General features: G+C 43.4%; 1 protein-coding gene across 1 annotated transcript; it reads left to right on the top strand.

Moving 5' to 3' along the window:
• Positions 1-4,432: 4,432 nt before the first annotated feature.
• Positions 4,433-13,562, top strand: MSRB2 (methionine sulfoxide reductase B2). The gene is made up of 5 exons (XM_057432733.1): positions 4,433-4,556; positions 5,962-6,068; positions 7,032-7,108; positions 10,840-10,987; positions 12,516-13,562. The coding sequence occupies exons 1-5, from the start codon at positions 4,457-4,459 to the stop codon at positions 12,621-12,623; spliced, it is 540 nt and encodes a 179-aa protein (XP_057288716.1). The 5' UTR covers positions 4,433-4,456; the 3' UTR covers positions 12,624-13,562.
• The last annotated feature ends 6,247 nt before the right edge of the window (positions 13,563-19,809 follow it).

Below are 19,809 nucleotides of genomic sequence, written 5' to 3' on the forward strand. Positions count from 1 at the left end.
CACTACCTTGAGGTACAAGGGATAAAAATCACACACAAATTTGGGGAATTGTCCTGGGTTCAGCAGTAGCAGTCATTTTTCTCCTCCTTGGTAGCTGGCGCAGTGCAGTGTTTTGACTTTCGGCCTGGGAACAGAGCTGATAACAATGATGTTTTGGTCTGGCCAAGGACTTTGTGAGCCTCATGCTCTGCCAGGGAGGAGGGGAAGCCTAGAGGAAGCAGAGACAGGACACCTGACCCAAACTGACCAAAGAGGTATTCCATACCACAGCACGTCATGCCCAGGATGTAACTGGGAGTTAGCCGGAAGGGCTGGGACTGTGGGGTTGGAGGAGGTATCAGTCAGAGCTTGGTCGGGCTTGGGGGCCAAGTTATCGGTCGGCTGGTGCTGAGGTGTTGTATTCTCTTCCCTTGTTATTTCCTTTATCATTATTATTATTGGTGGTAGCAGTAGTGATTTGTGTTATACCTTAGTTACTAAACTGTTCTGATCTCAACCCGTGAGAGTTGCATTCTTTTCGATTCTCCTCTCTGTCCCTCCAGGAGTAGGGGGAGGGAAAGAAGGGGGGGAGTGAGTGAACGAGTTACCTGACTGGGTTTAAACCACGACAGGAAAGTATTATTACTGTCTATGTGGCTCAAGAAACTTTGTGGTATGATACAGGGAATGCATGGGGCAATCCAGGGGAGAAGCCTGGAGATGCTACTTCCTAACAGCTGCCCCTGCAGATACACTCACTCTATCCCAGAGCGTGTGTCTGCTTTTCCAAGTGGATGAAATTTAGCTGAACAGGCAGCCTGGTTGCAGAATAGAGTTCTCTATCAAGGAGTGATTGCAAAATATGCATTTGATTTTGAATTCATGTCTTCACCCATTTTGCAATAAATTTCTCAAAGCATGAGAATCCTAGAATAGTGTATGCTGGACAGGACCTATGGACAGCATTTGGTCAATCGAACTCAAAGCATTTGTCACAATGGACCAAACCTGTAGGTCCCTTCCAACTGGAACTAATTTCTCTCGTCTCCTCTCCCCTCCCCTCTTCTCTCCATCTCTTTTCCTACCATATTATATTCAAATCCTAACCTTAGGCTCCAGCAGAAGGTTCCTGCTTAAGCTAGTCCTCAAATATGACCTATATTTTTTGCCCAAAACAGAGGTCAGGCAATTAGGTATCCTAAGGCTTATGATTAGCAAAAAGAGATCTTAAATCATAAAGCAAACAAGGCAAGAAGTTGTGTGTTCACTGTTTCTCATGGCGTCTTTGACCTGAATCACATCAAGCTACTCTGCAAATGAATCTCAGCAGAACCCATGGGTCAGCTTCATGGAGGTTCAGATCTGTGTTAAGGCTCTCTGCACCTCTGGAAACCAGCAGTGTCCTTTTCCAAGACTCTGCTATCAATCATTTTTGCTGAAATCCCTTCCCACTACTGGAATTCAGCACTGGAGCATTACCACGTATCTTTGGATAGCACTGCCATATGGAAACAGTATCTCCATACTCAGTTTCATAACATCTGAGCAGCTAGAAACTAGCTGTGGAGTTGTATCATACAGGAGAAGAAAGACTCTGCTGTGGAAGGATGTGGAGTTCCCGTCATCATCTCCTACATAAGCAGTGAAGATTTGTGTGGGGAAAATAGAGCCTGCCACAGATACAGCCTACCCACTGAAGTACGTGCTCATGCTGGTCCCCTTTCCTTCATTCTCTAGGGACTTGGGCACACAGTGCCACTACACAGGACAGGTCTGAGCTAAATTCTTGCACATTGAATGTTTCAGTGGAACATTCCATAGGAGAGGACATACATTACATATGACAAAATGAGCAGGAAACCTGATTGCATACAAGCACATACAAAATACACCACTATTTCTGTGTTTCTTCTGCACGTAGTAAGGTCGAGGGGCTTTATTAACAAAGGCTGCTTAAGCAGAGGTTTGCATTTGAACAAGGGTTCATTTGATTTCTGCTCCTCACTGCTTCCTGGCTGACTGCTCAGTATCTGCCAGCGTAGGCGTTACGTGATGCTCTGCTTGTCCCCAAAGCTGTCAGTCAGCACAGAGCCTGGGCTGGGAAATGGTTGGAGCCCAAATAAATATTAGCAGGATAGCCTGGACCGTGACCGCTCCCCTCCTCTTCTCACCTTCACACACCAACACACATGATGCTGCGGCTGCCTCGGCACAAAGTAATGCTACAAGAGGAACTGGGGAGCTTCTTCCCCATCTACACACCTCTAATACGACACTGTGCTTTTGATGAGTGACCCTTCCCTGGATGCAGCTTGTGCCTGTGCTGGATGGAGCCAGGTGATGTTTTTAACAATAAACCCGCTGAATTACTATTCAGGGAGAATCTACTTGGAAATTTACATAATGTAGCTAGGGGAGACTTTTGAACTGCTTCCCCTTGTGCATGAGGGAAGGAAAAAGGAGGAAAATTAAGTAACAGCCTAATTGGCTTTTATAACAGTCTATGGGGAGAGATGCAGGACAGTTCTCTGCCTAGCTACGAGGCTTGATATGTGCTGTAACCATGGGAAGCAACATTAGAGGCATGACAGGACAATGATTTGGTTTTTCAGCACTGAAGATGTGAAAAATGAAATACATCCAGCCAGGAGTTGTTTTCTGCTTGAGGAAGACCTGTCATGCAGGTTCAGAGGACTGCAGGTCAGGCTCCTGTTGGAGGGAAGAATGGAGGACGCGCTCTGCTGGTGCACCACCTCCAATGTGGATCACAGCTGCTGGGGTGAACAGGATCTCCCTCTTCCACCACTGTGCTCATTTTAACCAAGGAGTGCTTTGCAGTAAACTGGGTAACAGAGAGGACCACCAGCCTAATGCCTCCTGCTCCTTCTGTGCCTGCTGCTCCCCTGCGTGCACAGTCCAGGCACCAGCCCCCTCCTTCAGAGCCCAAAGAAGATGGCACAACAGCAGACCTGAGTTCAGCTCCCTCTGCCTCAAAACCACTGCATTTTGGGACACAGCAGTAACAGGGAGCTAGCTACAAGGAAGATATTGATGGTTCATTCGTCATTGGATTTTGTCTTCAAAAAAGCGCCCGTTAAATCAATGTCAATTACATTAAAACATGCAAGTTTCAGGACTAATCACTTTCTCTCACCCGCCTTCATTTCCCAGATACTTCAGGGAGAACTCCATTGATTACCTGCCCTCCTCAGCAGCAACCACTGCCTGAGATCAAGGCCAGGAGGAACAGGAGGGAAATGCCACTCTCCCACAGCTGAACCAGAGACAGCAGCAGTGAGCACTGGGAGTGACGCCATCCCCTGACAGCACTTTCCAGGCCTAAGCCATTTGCCAGAACCGGGGAGTGTCAGATTGGGTCTGTCCTCAAAACAGGCTCCCTAAAATGTTCCAGTTCCCTCCTAAACCATGGCTAAATGACTGATAGAAGCCCTCTGCCAGCACTGTGAGCTCAGGCAAAGCTGTCTCCTCCCTGCCCAACAGTGCTGCTCTCCTACTACTCTGAACCATGGTCCTGAGGACTCACAGGCACCATCACATCCCCAGGGTTTTTATCAAGGTACTCTTCACTCCACGGTGCCTATTTGTATAGGACAAAGCCATTAATCAGCTGTATGTCCCTCTCTCCCTGCCACTGCAGGCAGCGAATGCAATCACCTACAAGCTTTGCTGCTATCTGTCTTCTGGTGCATGAGAATTTGATTACAGCCATGGTACTGTATATGTTGTGCTGGATGTCCTCAGCTGCCATTGAACTCACAGTCTTAGGTATGAGGATGGTTCAGTAAGGGTGTGTATACACAGGACTGATCACACACCACTATTTTTTTGCTTTGATTTTAAAATCAGGCTAGAAGAATTAGACTAAAAAGAAAGTAATTTTGTTTTAAAACACCATTTGTTATCCAGTGCAACCAAAACAGTTCCTTCCACACCGTTCAGTGATGACCTAATTCCAAATCAGAAATGGAGCTATAAGGGAAAAAAACCCAGACAACAGCATTAAGGCTTAACCTGGAAAACTACCTTGTGTTTAGGTCTACCTTTTAAGGCCAGAAGCCCACACTAAACCACGTGTCCTATTACAGCTATATTTATAGAACAAGCCAAAGCAGCTGTGACTGCAAATCACACCATGTTCTCAATACAACTAAGAGCAACGCCTCCAAGATGCATTTTAAGAGCACTTTCGCGTGTAAACACCAGGCTTGTTCTCCTTAAATACAACTGAGAACAGCTGCAAGCAAAAGCCTCGACAGGATAATGCTGCATTTTAAGCTGAGCTCTTAAAGAAGCGATCGAAACCTTTACTTGCAAGTGCTGCATTGGTGTTTAAGGGCGGCCCTACTCATAAGGCGCACTTACTCAGGCTCAACGCATGGTTGAGACATAGAACACGGTGGGGCGGGACCGGGAGAGACGCCGGACGCGGCGTCTCTGCCGGTCCCGCCCCACCGCTATGGCGTCTCCTGTGCTCCGGAGGATGCTCGGGAGTTGCCGCCTCCTCTTCCTCCTCCATAGAGGAAGCTCTAGCAGCAGCACCACCCGCGGTGGCACAGGTACGCGCTGCCCGGACCATGGGGAGATGGAGGGAAAGGGCAGCCCCCTGCCCTGCGATGGGAGGGTATCCCCGACCCTGGTGTCCTCTAGCTGCTCGGAAAGGGCTATATCAGCTTCTTGTAGGTATTTCTCTTGAGCTGGCAGGCTAAATTATAGGTGTTTATAGTTAAACTGTGATTGCAAGTTTTATTTCCCCCCTTCCCCGTATCACCTCTGCATTGCCAAAGGTGAGTCCAGGCAAGCATTTATCACTCGGGCTGATTTTTTTTCCAAGGATCCTATGCTGATGAGCAGTAAGTGTGGAGATAGTTCCCTACCTCACACTTTTGATTAGGAAGGCATGAAACTGTTCTATTCATTGTTTTTCAGACAATCTATTCATTCTTTTCTAATCCCATACCACCATAAATGTTCTGTATGGTGTGTACAGACTCACACACTCTTCAGCCTGAAGAAGAGAAGGCTGTGTGGAGACCTCGTAGTAACCTTCCAGTATCTGAAGGGGGCCTACAAGGATGCCAGAGAGGGATTCTTCATCAGGGACTAGCGACAGGACAAGGGGTAATAGGTTTAGACTTAAACCGAGGAAGTTTAGATTGAATATAAGGAGGAAGTCCTTTACTGTAAGGGTGGTGAGGCACTGGAATGGGTTGCCCAAAGAAGCTGTGAATGCTCCATCCCTGGAAGTGTTCAAGGCCAGGTTGAACAGAGCCTTGGGCAACCTGGGCTAGGGTGAGTCGTCCCTGCCCACTGCAGGGGGTTTGGAACTAGATGATCTTATGGTACTTTCTAACCGTAAACATTCTATGATTATATGATTCACAGGAGGTATTGCTGGAGGTTTTGCACCATTATGGGATTATGCTCTCCATTTTTGTGTCCCTCAGAACTATGGCCCTATTTCTTTTGGGCTGTAGGTGTTTCTTTCTTTCAGTGCTTCTTATCACCGCTTCACAGAGGCCTGTGGAAGTTGCTAGCCTTTGACAGCCCATCAGTGAGCATTAGTTGCGGTGTCTGAGGGTTTCCAAGAGGCAGACTGCCAAAGCTTTCAGTGATACCCAGGGAGGAGGAAGGAGCACCAGCACACCAGCAGTTGTTCTAAGCCAGCGCAGAGGGCTGCACTGCCCGGGTGGATGGTAACTTGGGCGGTAGGTGCCCACTTCCAATCAGAGCCTTCTTAGGTGGTGTGCTGGAGCTGCTCTCCCTATGTTGCACACAGAATGGAAAGCAGATGCAAAGTCCTGTGCTCACCCCTGCTCTTATGTCTTTAAACTGCCTTCCTGTGATCTGTCTGTACCCATAGAAACTTTGGGAGAATTGAGGTGATGATGGAAAGCATGAACAGAGTCTAAGCTGAAATGGTTTTAAAATTATTGTGAATTGTCTTTCTGTATCTAACTGAAGGCTCAGGCTCTCTGACTAAACAAGCTGAAGCAACTGCTGCTACAGACTGGAAAAAGAAATTGACTCCAGAGCAATTCTATGTTACGAGACAAAAAGGAACTGAACCGGTAAGCAAAAGCATTAATGCTGTCCAAGGTTAAGACACCTCCTCTGCCTACTGGGCAGAGAAAAACCTGCTGCAGGGAGCTGTCACAACTCAGTTGCTTCCTCTGCCTTCCTGTGGATGGAAGGTAGACTCAGCATACTGAATTGGGTGGATTCTGTTCTGATCCAGACTGGTTTGAGGATAAAAAAAAAAATTGTACGTTCTTTTCATATTTTGGTGATTTTTTTCCTCTGGGATACTCTACTGCCAGCTCAGCCATCTGTGTGGCAGTAGTGGAGACCTCCCCAGAGGGGAGGGAGAAGATCACACTTTGGTCCTATAGTCTTTTCTAGACCATATGTAGATTAGCCATAGAAATCTTATACATAGCACTCCATTCAGAAGCTGGGTTATCCCTCATGTGCCATGTCACCACCCACCTTGTCCCTGTGCCTTGCTTCTTTCTGTGATGGAGGCCAAGTAGAACTGTGGGTGTCCCCAGCCCAAAGCCAGGGCTTCTGCGTGCATGGAGCATGTACCATGAGATTAAACCATGTGAGCCGTGCCAAAATCTTTATCTATAAAATAAGGATCCCAATTCCAGACCATTCAGGGAGAAGAGAGTCCCTTTGTAGAGCCACTTTGAAGTCGTGGCACTCCACAGCAGAGCCCTGGTCTTTGGGATGCTGCACATTTCACAAGTTCCTCGGAGGTCACGACTCCAGCCCTGGTACCTGGATGATTTATGCATCTGACTGCTCTCGAAGTTTCTGGGGGCAGGGGGTAGTCTTCACTGTTAATCCAAAGGCATCCTGCCCTTCGTTTCTTTAGGTTGCTAATGTTTGATCTTCAAAGCCCCCCTGCGAAGCCTTCTTTTTATAGTTTTTCTCCTGTTTTGAATCCGATTCCTACATGCTCATTCCAGATGGTGAGCTTAAAAGACCTACATTATTAACTTCCCTTTTTTTTCTTCCTTTTTTTAAAGCCATTTAGTGGGATCTATCTGAATTACACAGAATCGGGAATATACTGCTGCGTGTGCTGCAATGCCCCACTGTTCAGGTAACACCTTTTCACAGCATCCTTAAAATGTCCGAACTATGACAAGAGGAGGAATAAGAGGAATGGGAAGCTGCCAGAGTGCTATGTACAGGATTTCCAGGATACCTGTGGTGATACAGGCACAAGATAGGCCCTTTTCTTGAGCATATGAGGTCTCCAGTGGGCAGCAGGCAATAGCTGGTACTTTAAGGTCTGCCTTTGATTCCTGCCACCCACACTGTCCTTCTTGATTGATTATAATTCTCTGTTTAAGAGGTCCCTAAGCCATAAGCTGCCACAAAATACACGTATTTATGTGTGAATATCACTGTATGTTTGCTCTGTTCTCGTGCTCTTCCACGGCTGTCTTCTGCCACTTATGCTGCTGGGCTAACAGACTTTTGGTCTGCTTTAGTCTAGATGTTATGTTCTTACTGCTGGGTCCCTTGTACTGGATCTGAGATCTTCACCTCCACCCCCTTCTTGCTCCCTAAATTAAATTCCACTATTTTTGCCCTTTTGATTACATTTGCTTTTTAAAACCTGTCTGTAAACGACCGTGCTGTTAACCTCTGTGCTCTTTACAATACAATATATTTTGCAACTTCATTAAAGTCTAAGTAAAAGGAAACAGAATGCCTCAGAGTAGGATATTCAGAAGGTGTTCTGTTCTCTGTAACTGAACCAGAAAAGACAGTTCCTCATATTTTTGATCTAGAAAATAGCCTTTATTTATCCCCAGCTGAGAGTTCCATGGAATATGGCTGATATGCCCATTTTTATGAAGACTTTAAAGGATGCATCACAGATCAGAACTTCAACAGGAAGCTGAGGAACAAGAGATCTGGACAGTAAGAAGGGGGAGGGGGAAGGTAATGGCTGTATTAAAAATAAACCTAAACCAAGCAATTAAATGGTAAAATTGGAGGCTGATAATTGTGAACTGTTAGTTATCCTTTGGCCAAGTGCAGAAAGCTGTTGTTATGCAAATGAACATTTGCTTAAATATATCTTTTTCTTTAGAGGTTTGATAATAAACACTTATAAGTACATTTACTTCAGAACCTAGAACACATTGCAGAATATTCTGAAGACAAATGCAAAATCTAAAAATATCTCTGAAAAATTCAGGTAAATGAGAGAAATTTTAAATTATTAAGCTGTGCAAGAGTTCCTTCAGTTCCCTCAACTATTCCTTCAATTTAGGTTTCCTTTATATTAGACAATAGATATTGACAGGCCAACATGAAGAGATGAGCACTGGAGGGAATTGCTGCTGCTGCTAAACTAATAACAAAACAATATCACCAGTCATGCTGCTTTTTGCAGAATCCAGTCTCGAAGAATATAGGCACTTCTGTTTAAAGCATAAAATAATGCTGAGCCTTGCATAGTGACACAGAGAAATTAAACCTCACACAAATTTACAGAAAAATAAATAATTAAAAAAAATTGTTAAGAAAATTGAAAATTACTAAATATGCAAAATGGTCTGAAAATATATTTTCCATGAGTGCATTATGTTGTGGAGGACACTAAATATGAGGGGGGAAATGGTATTTGATAAGAGATTCATTCATTATGTTTATTTCCTAGTGCATTTAAAAAATGCCCTTTCTTTTCCAAATGCATCAGATCATTAGCTACAGGTAAACATGAAGCATTTCCTCCTTTCTTTCAAAGCATACATGTGTGTGTATGCGTTTATACCAGAATTTATTACCTTCTGCTACCAAATACTCATTTGAAAGAGTTGAAAATACATGGAACAAACCCCTGACCTTTATAGATAGCAAATTGTGGTGCTTTAATGAAAACTCAAACCTTCAGCGAACCATAAACCTACAGCTGAGATTCATACAGCAAAAGGCACTTTTTAGAATTATCTGGATTCCATCCAGGACGACTAAAATAGGGATCAAAGTAAATGACATGTGCTGGAGGAATGGTGTGTCGAAGGGTAATCTAATGCATATGTTTAGGGAAAGTCCATTTATCCATAAATTAAGTGGTGAAATACTTCAAAGGGCAAATATGATCTCAAACAGCAATATTTTGGGGAACTAAAATGATTCTATTAGGGAATCTAAGTGATATTACTGTTAGTAAAACCACACAGAGACCATTTCTGTTGAGAGCTAGTTTAACAGTTCACAAGATTGATCCTTTAGCAGTGGAAACATCTACAATAAACTGAAGCATTGTGAGTGGCATGTAAGGGACAGAATCAGTCGGGGTCAGATGCAAAGCCCACATAGCATTAAAGACTTTCCTTGGCTCTACAGGGTTTCAGAGAGGATCCTTGTACCTGTATATGAATAAGTAGAAGGGTCCCTGTGTCAAAAGAGTTGACTGAAATGTTTTGAAAATAAGAAAGAACCAGTGCAGGTACATGCCCAGGAAACTCAGGAGCCATGCGCAGACATTTGTGTTCCCCCAGGTTATTTTTTGGGACTCTGGCTAGCAGGCAAAGTGTTGGTGTGGTTTTGTAGCAAGGAGAAGCAGGGAGCCTTTTTTGGCTAGAACGAAATGGGCCTGGAGCCCTAAATACCTTCTCACACAAACACAGTCTGCAAACTGTGTTTTCTCTAGTGCTGCCTGTTTCTGTGCTGTGTCCTATTTCTCCCCAGTTTTAAGGAAGGGAGGCGATAGAAGAGCATTTCTGAGAAGAAGTTTCTTCTCAAGTTTAAGTGGAACCTCTTGTGTTCCAGTTTGTACCCAAATTTCTCCCCAGTTTTAAGGAAGGGAGGCGATAGAAGAGCATTTCTCATGGGTCTTTATGGAGTTATGTAAAGGACTGAGCAACAGCCCCCACAAAAATTAGCCTTCTGTTCTGTATTTGCAAATTCTGCTTTATTTCCACAGTTGCATTGCTCAAAGACAGCCTTGTACAGTTAATTATAAAACATATGCTCAAGCATGCCCTGTTCTTTGGGTTGGATTTTTTTAAGCTTTTTGCCCAGCTTGTTTGCCTTTTCTTTTTAAAAGGCACTGCAAGTAAGATTTTTCTGCACTGTATTAACATCCCACCAAAATATACATGATCTGTACTAGATATTTTGCTTTAAATTCTGTGTTAACTAATAGAGTCACCCGATCACAGAAAAGCTGCTGCTGGTGTTGGTGTCTCCCTCCACCACTAGATGCCAGTAAGAGCATTGGGTTTGTGAAATGGGATAAACCATGGAAAATGGGGAGGAAACAGTCGTGCTGGGTCTCCAGACCACTTACCCCGGGAGTATGTGTGTCTGTTTTCATTTCTCACACTAGGTCCCTCCTCGCTAGGAGAAAGTACTTATTGCTGGCGAACCTTGCACAACTTTAAACTGGATGGATTATCTCATTTCTGTATGCTAGATCCCAAAAATATTTTCTAATCATATTTTTTCAGCATACTCTAGGTTTTAATATGCAACTAAACAGGTTTGGTAATCCTGGATGTTAACAGGAGGCATGCACAAGTGCCTCAGTTGTTGGAAAAAGCTTTTTTCAAGCTTTATAGAATGCCAGTCTGTCAGTGAAACAGAGACAAGTGAAGCAAAAGCCCATGTTGTGGACTGATTGAGAATTCCCTTTGGAAAAGAGCTTCCAGCACAGTTTGATGCCAGTGAGAAAATTTATACTGTGCCAAATATTATTAATAGCAGTACAAGACAGGGATGAGGGAAAAAAATCCAATGTTCTTATGAAAATCAGGTTTTTTTCTAACATGTCTGTTATTTATTAAGAAGAAGATCTGATTTCCCCTATAGCTCAGAAAAGAAGTTCAATTCTGGGACTGGATGGCCATCATTTTCTGAGGCTTATGGTTCCTGTGGCAGAGATGAAAGCAATGCTAATATTATGAGGCGACCAGATAACTCACTGGGATCAATTAGAACCGAAGTTGTCTGCAAACAGGTATGTTTATTTTGGAGGTGATACCCAAAGACCCACATCTTAACAAATACATTTTCTTTGTGCCCATGAATGAATCTACCTAAATACAATAGTGAGAATTACTATTAGTTATAGTAATTACCACTGCAACTGTTCAAACACATGAGTAGTTTGAAGTATCAAGTATAGGCAGTTGGTTTGGGTTGAAGAAGTGATGTGACTAGGGAGAACAGTTGTTTAAGTATAGCCAAGGGCTGGAGTTTAGAAAACATATTCAGAAAACCACAGGTGAGCTGCAGGACAGAAAAACACACGGTGGAAAGGACTGTGAGATTTAGCCCATTTTGCTCCATCACAGGGCAGTTCTTCATAGTTCAGTCCTCCTAAATGCTGAAGCTCTTCTTAAAATATGCAGTGATGGAGACACCACAGCTGTTGAAACTTTCTACTGTTTGTCCTGCACAGCAATGGTTGTGCTCTACATCTTCACAGCTATCTTGTATGGTTTCTCTTATTCCACAGAAACCACCCTTCTATTTTGAGTAGCTATTTTGACTCTCTGAATCGTTTCTTTTCAAGACTAGAAAGGCCTGGTTCTTTTTATGCAGTGTTTTATAGTGTTAGTCATCTTGTTGCTGAATTTTGCACTCCTTCCAATTGATCCTTTTCCTTCTTGAGTACAGTGCAGACCTGGACATAGCACTGCAGGTGTGCCTAGCCTGCATCAGAGGCTGTGTAGGTGTGTTATAGGTAGTGGTCCTGATCTTACACCTTTACTTTTCCACAGCCCATGACCCATATTTCTTTTAGGACTTGCTGTAATACCCAGGTTGTCTTCCAAAGAACTGCCACCCATGACGATTTATTTCCAACCCTAAACCTCTGCTATTTACTGCTTTTGTTAGGGTATAAAAGTATGCAATTGAGTCGAATGAATTTCATCTTAGGCTTTTGGGTTTGGAGGTTTTTTTGCTTGTTTTTCAAAACTGTTAATATTGCTAACACTGCCCTCCAGTGCGCTTGCAGCCCATTCTAACAGGATTAGGTATTATCTGCAGATGTAACGAGAATCTACTGCAGAGTTCATGTTTGCAGGAATATCCAGCAATCACCTTTCAAGAACCCCAGCTGAAGATAGCCTTTCAATTATATAATGAGCCACTTATAGCTATTCTGGGTCCTATTTCTTCCCATCAGTAATTTTTGGGAGGAAGTCCTAGCTGACCTATGAGAAGTCCCTACAGTGACTGCCTCAATTAACTTGACATTTTCATTATATATTTAGATGTCTGAATCCTCCCATATATTTCCTATACTTTCTCTCATTAGTACCTTTCAGTTTCCTCTTCTGCACTCTGCTTGTTTTGGGCGCAGATATTCGCCCACTGACAAGAGGTGATTACTCCAGGATGTATTTCTAATCTCTCCCCAAGACTCCCCCACCAACATAACTCAACAGTGAATTCATCATACAAGTTTCTTAATTCAAGTTCGTACCAAGTCGATCCATAATTGCAGTGGTAATAATGGTACATAATTTCTGTTGCAGTGTGAAGCCCATCTAGGCCATGTATTTGATGATGGTCCCCCACCTTCTGGGCAGAGGTTCTGTATCAACAGTGTTTCCTTAAACTTCAGACCAGGCTCTGGTCAATGAGAAGTGGATCTCTGTGGTTTATAGAACATCCTTTTACTGCTTATACAACAGGCTTGTGAAAAACTCATGCTTTTAATATAGAACTCAAATTTTTATGCCACTGCAGCTTTGCTTTCTGGCTGAGTGTTGATAAAATACATATTTTTGTATTAAACCTTTCGCAGTCTGTTTTTTAATGATTAGTGTGAGGTAAGTGTTGATCTGTTTATTGTATTTTTTAAAATTAATAATATCTATGCAATAGTTCACATTCATAATTATCGATATGAACTGCACTGAGGCTGCTGAAATGAAGTACTCTCCCTGAACCTGACTTTGCTGATGCTGAACAGTAGTCGTGGCACCCAGGAATACAGATGTACAAAAGCCAAAGCTTTTACTTCTGTAAAATCATCATATCCTTCTAAAGGGAAGAAAAAGTAACATGAATCTCCAAACAAGGTTTGAGGTGGGTGTTTTTTCCCTGATGTGAGAGGTCTTTAACCAAGCCAAGTGACTTTTCCGTGCACACATAAAAGCAGAAGGAGGGCCTAATTAAAACTATTCCAGGCAACGGAACCAGTGAGGATACAGAGTCTTTCTTCTTTGAAATCGATGGCTTTGATTCTGTGTCCAATAGCTGAAGTAGGGTTTGCTCCAGGAACTTCCTCTTACAGAAATAATATGATAATAATGTAACAATCTGTGTAATATATCCACACTTCTGTTATCACGTGTGTATTTCAGAATCCCAAAATAAAAATGAATGTGAAATTGACTTTACGGGGAGGGGGGGCAGGAATCGGCATCAAAAAATCATGTTCAGTAAAGTGATGCTTTTGTTGAAAACATACCTTGTCTGCTCTTATTTGTGCAAGTTTGTAAATAATTCTGTATTCTCCCAAGCATTGTTACCATGGTTTGCTGTAACAGGAAAATAAATTGTGTGTTTGTTATTGAGCTTTCCCGCTTTCAGGTTTTTTCCAGAGAAAGTAATCTCTGAGTCAGAACATCAGCTTCACTAAACTGGCTGGATTTAAATGCTTCCCTGCTGAGAGTTACTAGGCAACATCTCATTTGGCTTTACCTATAACAGCCTGTTTCCATTCTCCCCACTTTGGTTGCCTCAGTAATAAAAAGGGTGTGTTCATTTACTAGCGTGGTCTTAAAACCATTTAAATGTCTTCAGAAAATGGACCTCTATTCCACTGAATTTACCTTTGCTCCTTCTGTTTTGGAGCTCTGTAGCTTTTCATTCTCCTGTACTTTCTATAGGAGATCTCTACAATTTCAGCTTCTAAAAACAACAGATGAGGGCAATGATCCCTATAGCCAACCTAAATCAGAACAGCTGCTACTGGCTTTATGTAGTGTCATAAATGGTGATGGTCACACTGTCATCAGAGGTGTCTGTTAATGGCACCCACATGCTGCCTGCTGTGCCTGCGCTGCATCGTGCTCTGCTATGCAGAGATGCCCTTGCATCACCTATTGCTATTGCCTGCCTGTTCTGACCAGGATGTATGTGCCCAACCTGTTCAGGTCTCTGCACCTAAGAGTCTTCACAGGCTGTACAGAAATTGCTGTTCTCACATGCTCTGAATTCACATATCCCCCATATCCTGACATACCTTCATTCACTGACAAAACAAGTATCCACACACAGATGTGTGCAAACCACACTCGGTTTAGTACCTTGGATGTATGCGGTTGGTGAAACCAGCTCTTAGTGAACTGGCAAGTTACTATTACTGACAGAGGAAGCTTGCCTGAGCAGAGAACATATTTATGCCTTTAAACATCACTTTATGCAACTGGAGATGTTTGGTCTAAGCAGCAGCTAGTGCCTCTTCACTTCATACAGGAAGATGACGTGAGGAAATAGTCCTGTTAAGGTCCCAGTTTGGCTTGTGCACTGTTAATTACAGATACGTAATTGTATGAACAGACTCGTATCTTCAGGGATAGCACCTGAACTGCACTACACTGATCCGTCACCAAGGAAACAGCATAAAGCACAACTCCACTGCCCCACAGAAACCAGACACTGAGCTAAGCAACCTTGTTCTGCTTATTCAAAAGAAAACTGGGGCAAGAGGAGGGTTTGGCTTTCACCACGTCTTAAAATCAGAGTAGTGGCACATCACCTTTCAGTGTGGTGGTGTATCCCACAGTTTGGAGTAGCTATACTGAGAGGCATTTGAATATCCTGCCCCTTACACCTCACTGTAAATCTAAAAGTGTTTAGGTGTCTCTACATACCCATGCGTATATATTGGTAGAGGAACAGGGGAAATAATTTCCTTTGCAAGCATGGCCAGTAATCAATTTGGAATAAAAGCCAAAATCAACAGAAGCTCTCTTACCACTCCCAGCCCTCTCCATTACAGGCAGCTTGCACCTCTTCCATTAAAACACAGCCACACGAATGATGCAGGACTCAGCAGAGGAAAAGGGAGGGGGTGGGTAGGTAAGGGAAGAACGTGTGAAAGAAATGGTATGACCTTCTTGAATTAGCTCTTGCGATGTCTTTTTTTCAATGTCTGACTCTCACATTCTCTGCTGTATCAGACAGTGCCTGGAACTGTTTTCACAGTAATCTTGAGTACTGCGGTGGGGATAAGGCAGAGGTTTCTTAACAGATCCATCTTATTATTACATTATCAGTTGTGGAAAATTACATGGATCAAATGGGTTACTCCTCATCAGTCCTTTATAAAATGACATCTTTGACAGCCTTGTTTTCTATTGTTTGTCTCACAGTGTAAGATGGGGGGGAAGTGCCATCCTTGTTTGAGTTCAGGTTAATCATCTCTCGAGCTGAGCATTACTATTCTTAGACTAGCAAGTAATTCTGAGGATGCGCCAAGATCTGCATGTATAAAACTGCAGGATGTCCATGTCTTTGGTTTTATTCCCTCTGCTGGCTTTTTATTCTCTATATATCTGTTTGAACTTCTATATTTCACTTGTAAGATACATCACAGCTTGGTCCCACCTTGTGTTTTGTCTCAGATATGCTGATGGTACTGGCCTGTGCTCTGCCAGTAATCTCTGCCTTTGTAAAATTAAGGTCAAGTTTTCGTCAAATACATTTGTACTTCATCTAGGCCTACCAAAACCAAAGAGGAGATTCATCTAAGACTGTGCAAGGCCAGTTAGTTACCCTGCCTCTTCCTGGCCTCCTCCCTGAAATTTGCATCTCTCAGTATGCACATAGAGCACATCTGGTGTACTCTGACAGTTACACCAGCCTTAATGATGCCACTGTTACCTTGTGCTTCATGCCAGGGGAATCCCCATGACATTTCTCATCATGTATTTAAGCTTGTCTCCCATGACGATTCATTTATGGACGCTAGTTTTACATCTATAAACAGAGTTGCTCACATTCATGGTTTCATCCTTGTGTGATTTAAACTGCTAGACATCCAGGACCTCTGGTAAGCTCTTTGGGGCAGGGAATTTCATTATCTTCTGTGTCTGTGGTACCAACCACACCAGGACAGACCCCAGCTAAAGGCCCAAAGTGTTACAAAGAATAATAAAGACCAATAATAATGGAAGACACTACTAAAGAGTATCATAGGCTAGAAGACTTTCCACATGTACCTGCACTGACTTTGTTCCACCATAGCAAATGCTCAGAAGAGCAGTTGCTTCTCTGAGCTGACTGTAGTCTGCCAGGCAACTGCAAATTTATGATCTATTGTTCACATCATAGAAGTTTTTCAACACTCTTATTTCATTAATTAGCTCCAATGATGATACTTTTTTATCCCATTGTGGTTTTAAATAACCTTTTTAGAAATCTTATTTGAGGTTTCTACATAATTCTTAAGAGGCTTTAACATCTTAAATAAATTATTTAAAGACTTTCTTAGTTTCCGCATCATCTCTACAAGACAAGTAATTATTCTGGATTTTACTGAGGGAAGATTTGATGAAAAGAATTTCATTGACTTGCTCAAGACCACAAATTAAATTTGCAGCCAAGCCAGAATTAGACTCTGCATGGCTCCTAACAGTTCCTATCTTCACACTCTGGCTTTTCTAAAACTTGTTTTGGTACTTGATTGCTTGGTCAGGGGGTGAATTATCGAAACAGAGGAGGTAAAATTAGCATATGTTTTTTCCAGCTATGGTATTAAAACCAAAGCTAAGCCAACTAGGGCAACTTTGGCACATAAAGAGCAATACTTGACCTCTTTCTCAGAGCAAAGACGGTACGGGCTTGGTTGGGAATTAGGCCACAGTATTTTCCGGCTGTGTTGCATGTTGCCATGCAGCCTAAAGTGAGCCTATGTTCTTCACGTTCCAACACAGCTTCATGTAGAAGTGATGCAAGGCAGATTGCTAACAGTAACTTCTTCTCCTGGAAGACACCATGGGGTTTTTTTGGGAGCACAGAGAGAAGATAGGGAAGAAGGAGCAGGTTACTCTTACCTTACTAGCAGCTTCATGTTCCTTTCACCAGAGACCGTGATGCCCATTATTTTAGCCACACATCCACAGAACTGTAGTGATACCCTTTTCTGTTGCACCATGTTGCGAATCATCTGGATTCTCTTGTAAGTCTGTTGACAATCTGATTCTGGTCAGAACAAGAGAAGAAGAGAGAAGTTTCTCAGACCAAAAATAAGATTTTGCCAGCCCAGAACATCTCCAGTATGAGGTGGCTCAGGAGGCAGCCTGTATGAGAAGGAACTGAAAAAGTCTTTGTTTGGGTTTTGCTTTCTTTCTGGTTTTGAACAAGATGGTGAGGACTTGGCTAGTACTCCTAAGCATGTTTGTATTTTCTAGTGTTCAACCTCAGACCTACTGTGTAGAAGAAATGGCCTCTGTCACTATAGGACTGCCTCCTATTGCATTCACTTAATGACTTTTTGCTCTTGGCAGCGAAATGCTTTAAACCATACTCCTGTGCCTGTCCAACCTCCTGCTATATACAAGTGGTGAGCTGTGGTAACACTACCCTCACAGTGTGTGGTGTAATGCTCAGCACCCCATCAACCTCATGGATTTCACAGCTCTTTACACATAAGTGATGCCTAACCCCAGCCCTTTGACGTAGTGGTGAGCCACATGTCACAGAATAGGAAGCTGAGGGACAGCTGTGGGAAGTGATTCGCCCACAGTCCCCTGGGGCAGGGGAATCTGATTACAGAAAAGGGTTCTCAAAAGCTCTCCAAGTTCGAGCTGCTGCCAAAATTCACAAAGGCAGAGTAGTTTAAAAGCAAAGCTCTTTATTGAAGAAGTGCCCAGATTTTTTCAAGACTAAAAGAATTTGTCTCAAGGCAGGTGTGTCCATGGGGACTGGTTTTAGCAGCGCTGAGGAATGTGTGTGGAAGGGATTGGCAGCTTGCCATGGGGCAGAAGAAAGAGAAATTCATGCCCATTATTGCACTCCCTTTTACTGTCTTCTCTTTTGTTGTTTTTCTGGTTTTTTTTTTCTTTGCTCTGTGGTATCCCTTCCCACTCCTCTTCAGAAATCCCTTTGTAATATCCCCCAGGCTCTAGCTTTACTTATTGCATTCTCCCTCACCTTGTGCCTGAACTCTCATAATTTCACACACCCAGGGCACTTCTCTGTGCCAGAGAGATGATCAAATACACAGTCCTGTGCCCACATCTGTGTCAGCAGCTACCTGCACATGCTGGAGGTGGCTGTGAGGATCTGCCCTGCAGGGTCTGGAGGGGCTGGCAGAGCAGGCATCAGCTGTGCTCATCCAGCTCATCTCCTTTGTGTACATGGTTTGACATCATTTACAAAGTGACTTCCGGAAGAACCTATCAGGGACAGAGAAGCTGCCACAGAAATCAGGAAAAAGAAAATAGAAAAGTCATCAGGATACTCAAGTAACCTGCTTGGTTCTGGAAACAAAGACTGTGATGCCCTTCCACATTTCGGATGTGGCAGGGCATATGGGATGTAGAAATGTGGACCACAGCCAGGTCGTCTTTGCTCAGGTGTCATTTCTGGAAGATCGGAAGATGGATCCGGACATTTTGTGATAGGAGGAAGGAACAGGAAAGAATAGCAAAGTATTTTGCACAACTGTTAGGAAAGAGGCAAAGGCAACACAAGGTGCTGGAAGGCGGTGCTGGAGTCAAAGATGGACAACGAGAGTTTGTGTTTTCCTTTGCAGAAGGAGTCAGCACCAAAGGATGGGGACACAGAAGCATGTAGGACTGAAAGCATGAAGAGGACAGTAGCAAAAGAGCTGACTGTGAACTCTCAGGGATGAGGGAGCTGAGATCAATCCTCCCTGGTGTGACAGTCTCTTGGGGACAGTTCTAACAGAGCCATGGGATGCCTATGCATTTTCTTGGATTACTGAAGGAAAAAGCCCTGTGAAGGGCTAGGATCTGAGCAGAGCTAGAAGCAGGTGTTTATGTTTGGGAAGTTTAGGAGATTGACCTCACTGTTAATCAGAATACCAGGTGCAAAATGAGCCCTCACACATTCACTGCCCCAGGAATGACCCTATTCCCAATCCAGAAAATGTTCCCTCCCTATTTCAGCCTTTCCATTACCTCTTAGTCCTGGGCCTCTCCCCAGTGCACTTGGGTATTCACGCTTGGGCCCATTATGAACAAAGGTCATTAAACCTTGTCATGTACACTATGTCTAGCTGGAGTTTCCTTAGGCCCCCAGAGAAGGAAAAAAAAGGGCCTCCAAGACACTTCTCCTTGGCAATAGCCCCAATAGTCTCTGCCTCTGCGCTTGGTCTGTAAGAAGGGCATTTTCCAAAACCGGATCACATGTAACTTTCTATGACCTTGTAGCCTTCTCTTTACTTTTATGAATGAATCTCTATTAAAAGCAGGGGGTAAATGTTTTTCCTTTGTCCCTCTTTCAGTTTACAAATTTGTCTTCTCCTATAGCCAGCTGTTAAAAGATTGGTTCTGCCCCTGCTTTCACCTTTCCTGTTTTATCAGCTGAGACATCAAACTGAGGGCCTGACCACTTGGTGTTAAAGATCCATGGCTCTTTTTGTAAGGCAGTGGTCTGGCCAACTCTAGACTCTAAATGCTGCCTTGTCTTACCATTTGAGTTAGCCTCTCACACCCTAAATTGCAAGGCGTTGTTGCCTTGAGCAATGAACAGCTTCTCTGTCCTAATTCAGGGGTGACAGCAGTTAAGCAATAGGTGAAAGAAACTGCGTATTTCTGATGTATGAGCACTGCTGAGAGAACTTTTTTA

Source organism: Pezoporus wallicus, unplaced genomic scaffold, assembly GCF_028554395.1.
Source record: "Pezoporus wallicus isolate ANWC-B61680 ecotype Strahan unplaced genomic scaffold, APGP_CSIRO_Pwel_v1 scaffold_2584, whole genome shotgun sequence".
Lineage (NCBI taxonomy): Eukaryota > Metazoa > Chordata > Aves > Psittaciformes > Psittacidae > Pezoporus > Pezoporus wallicus.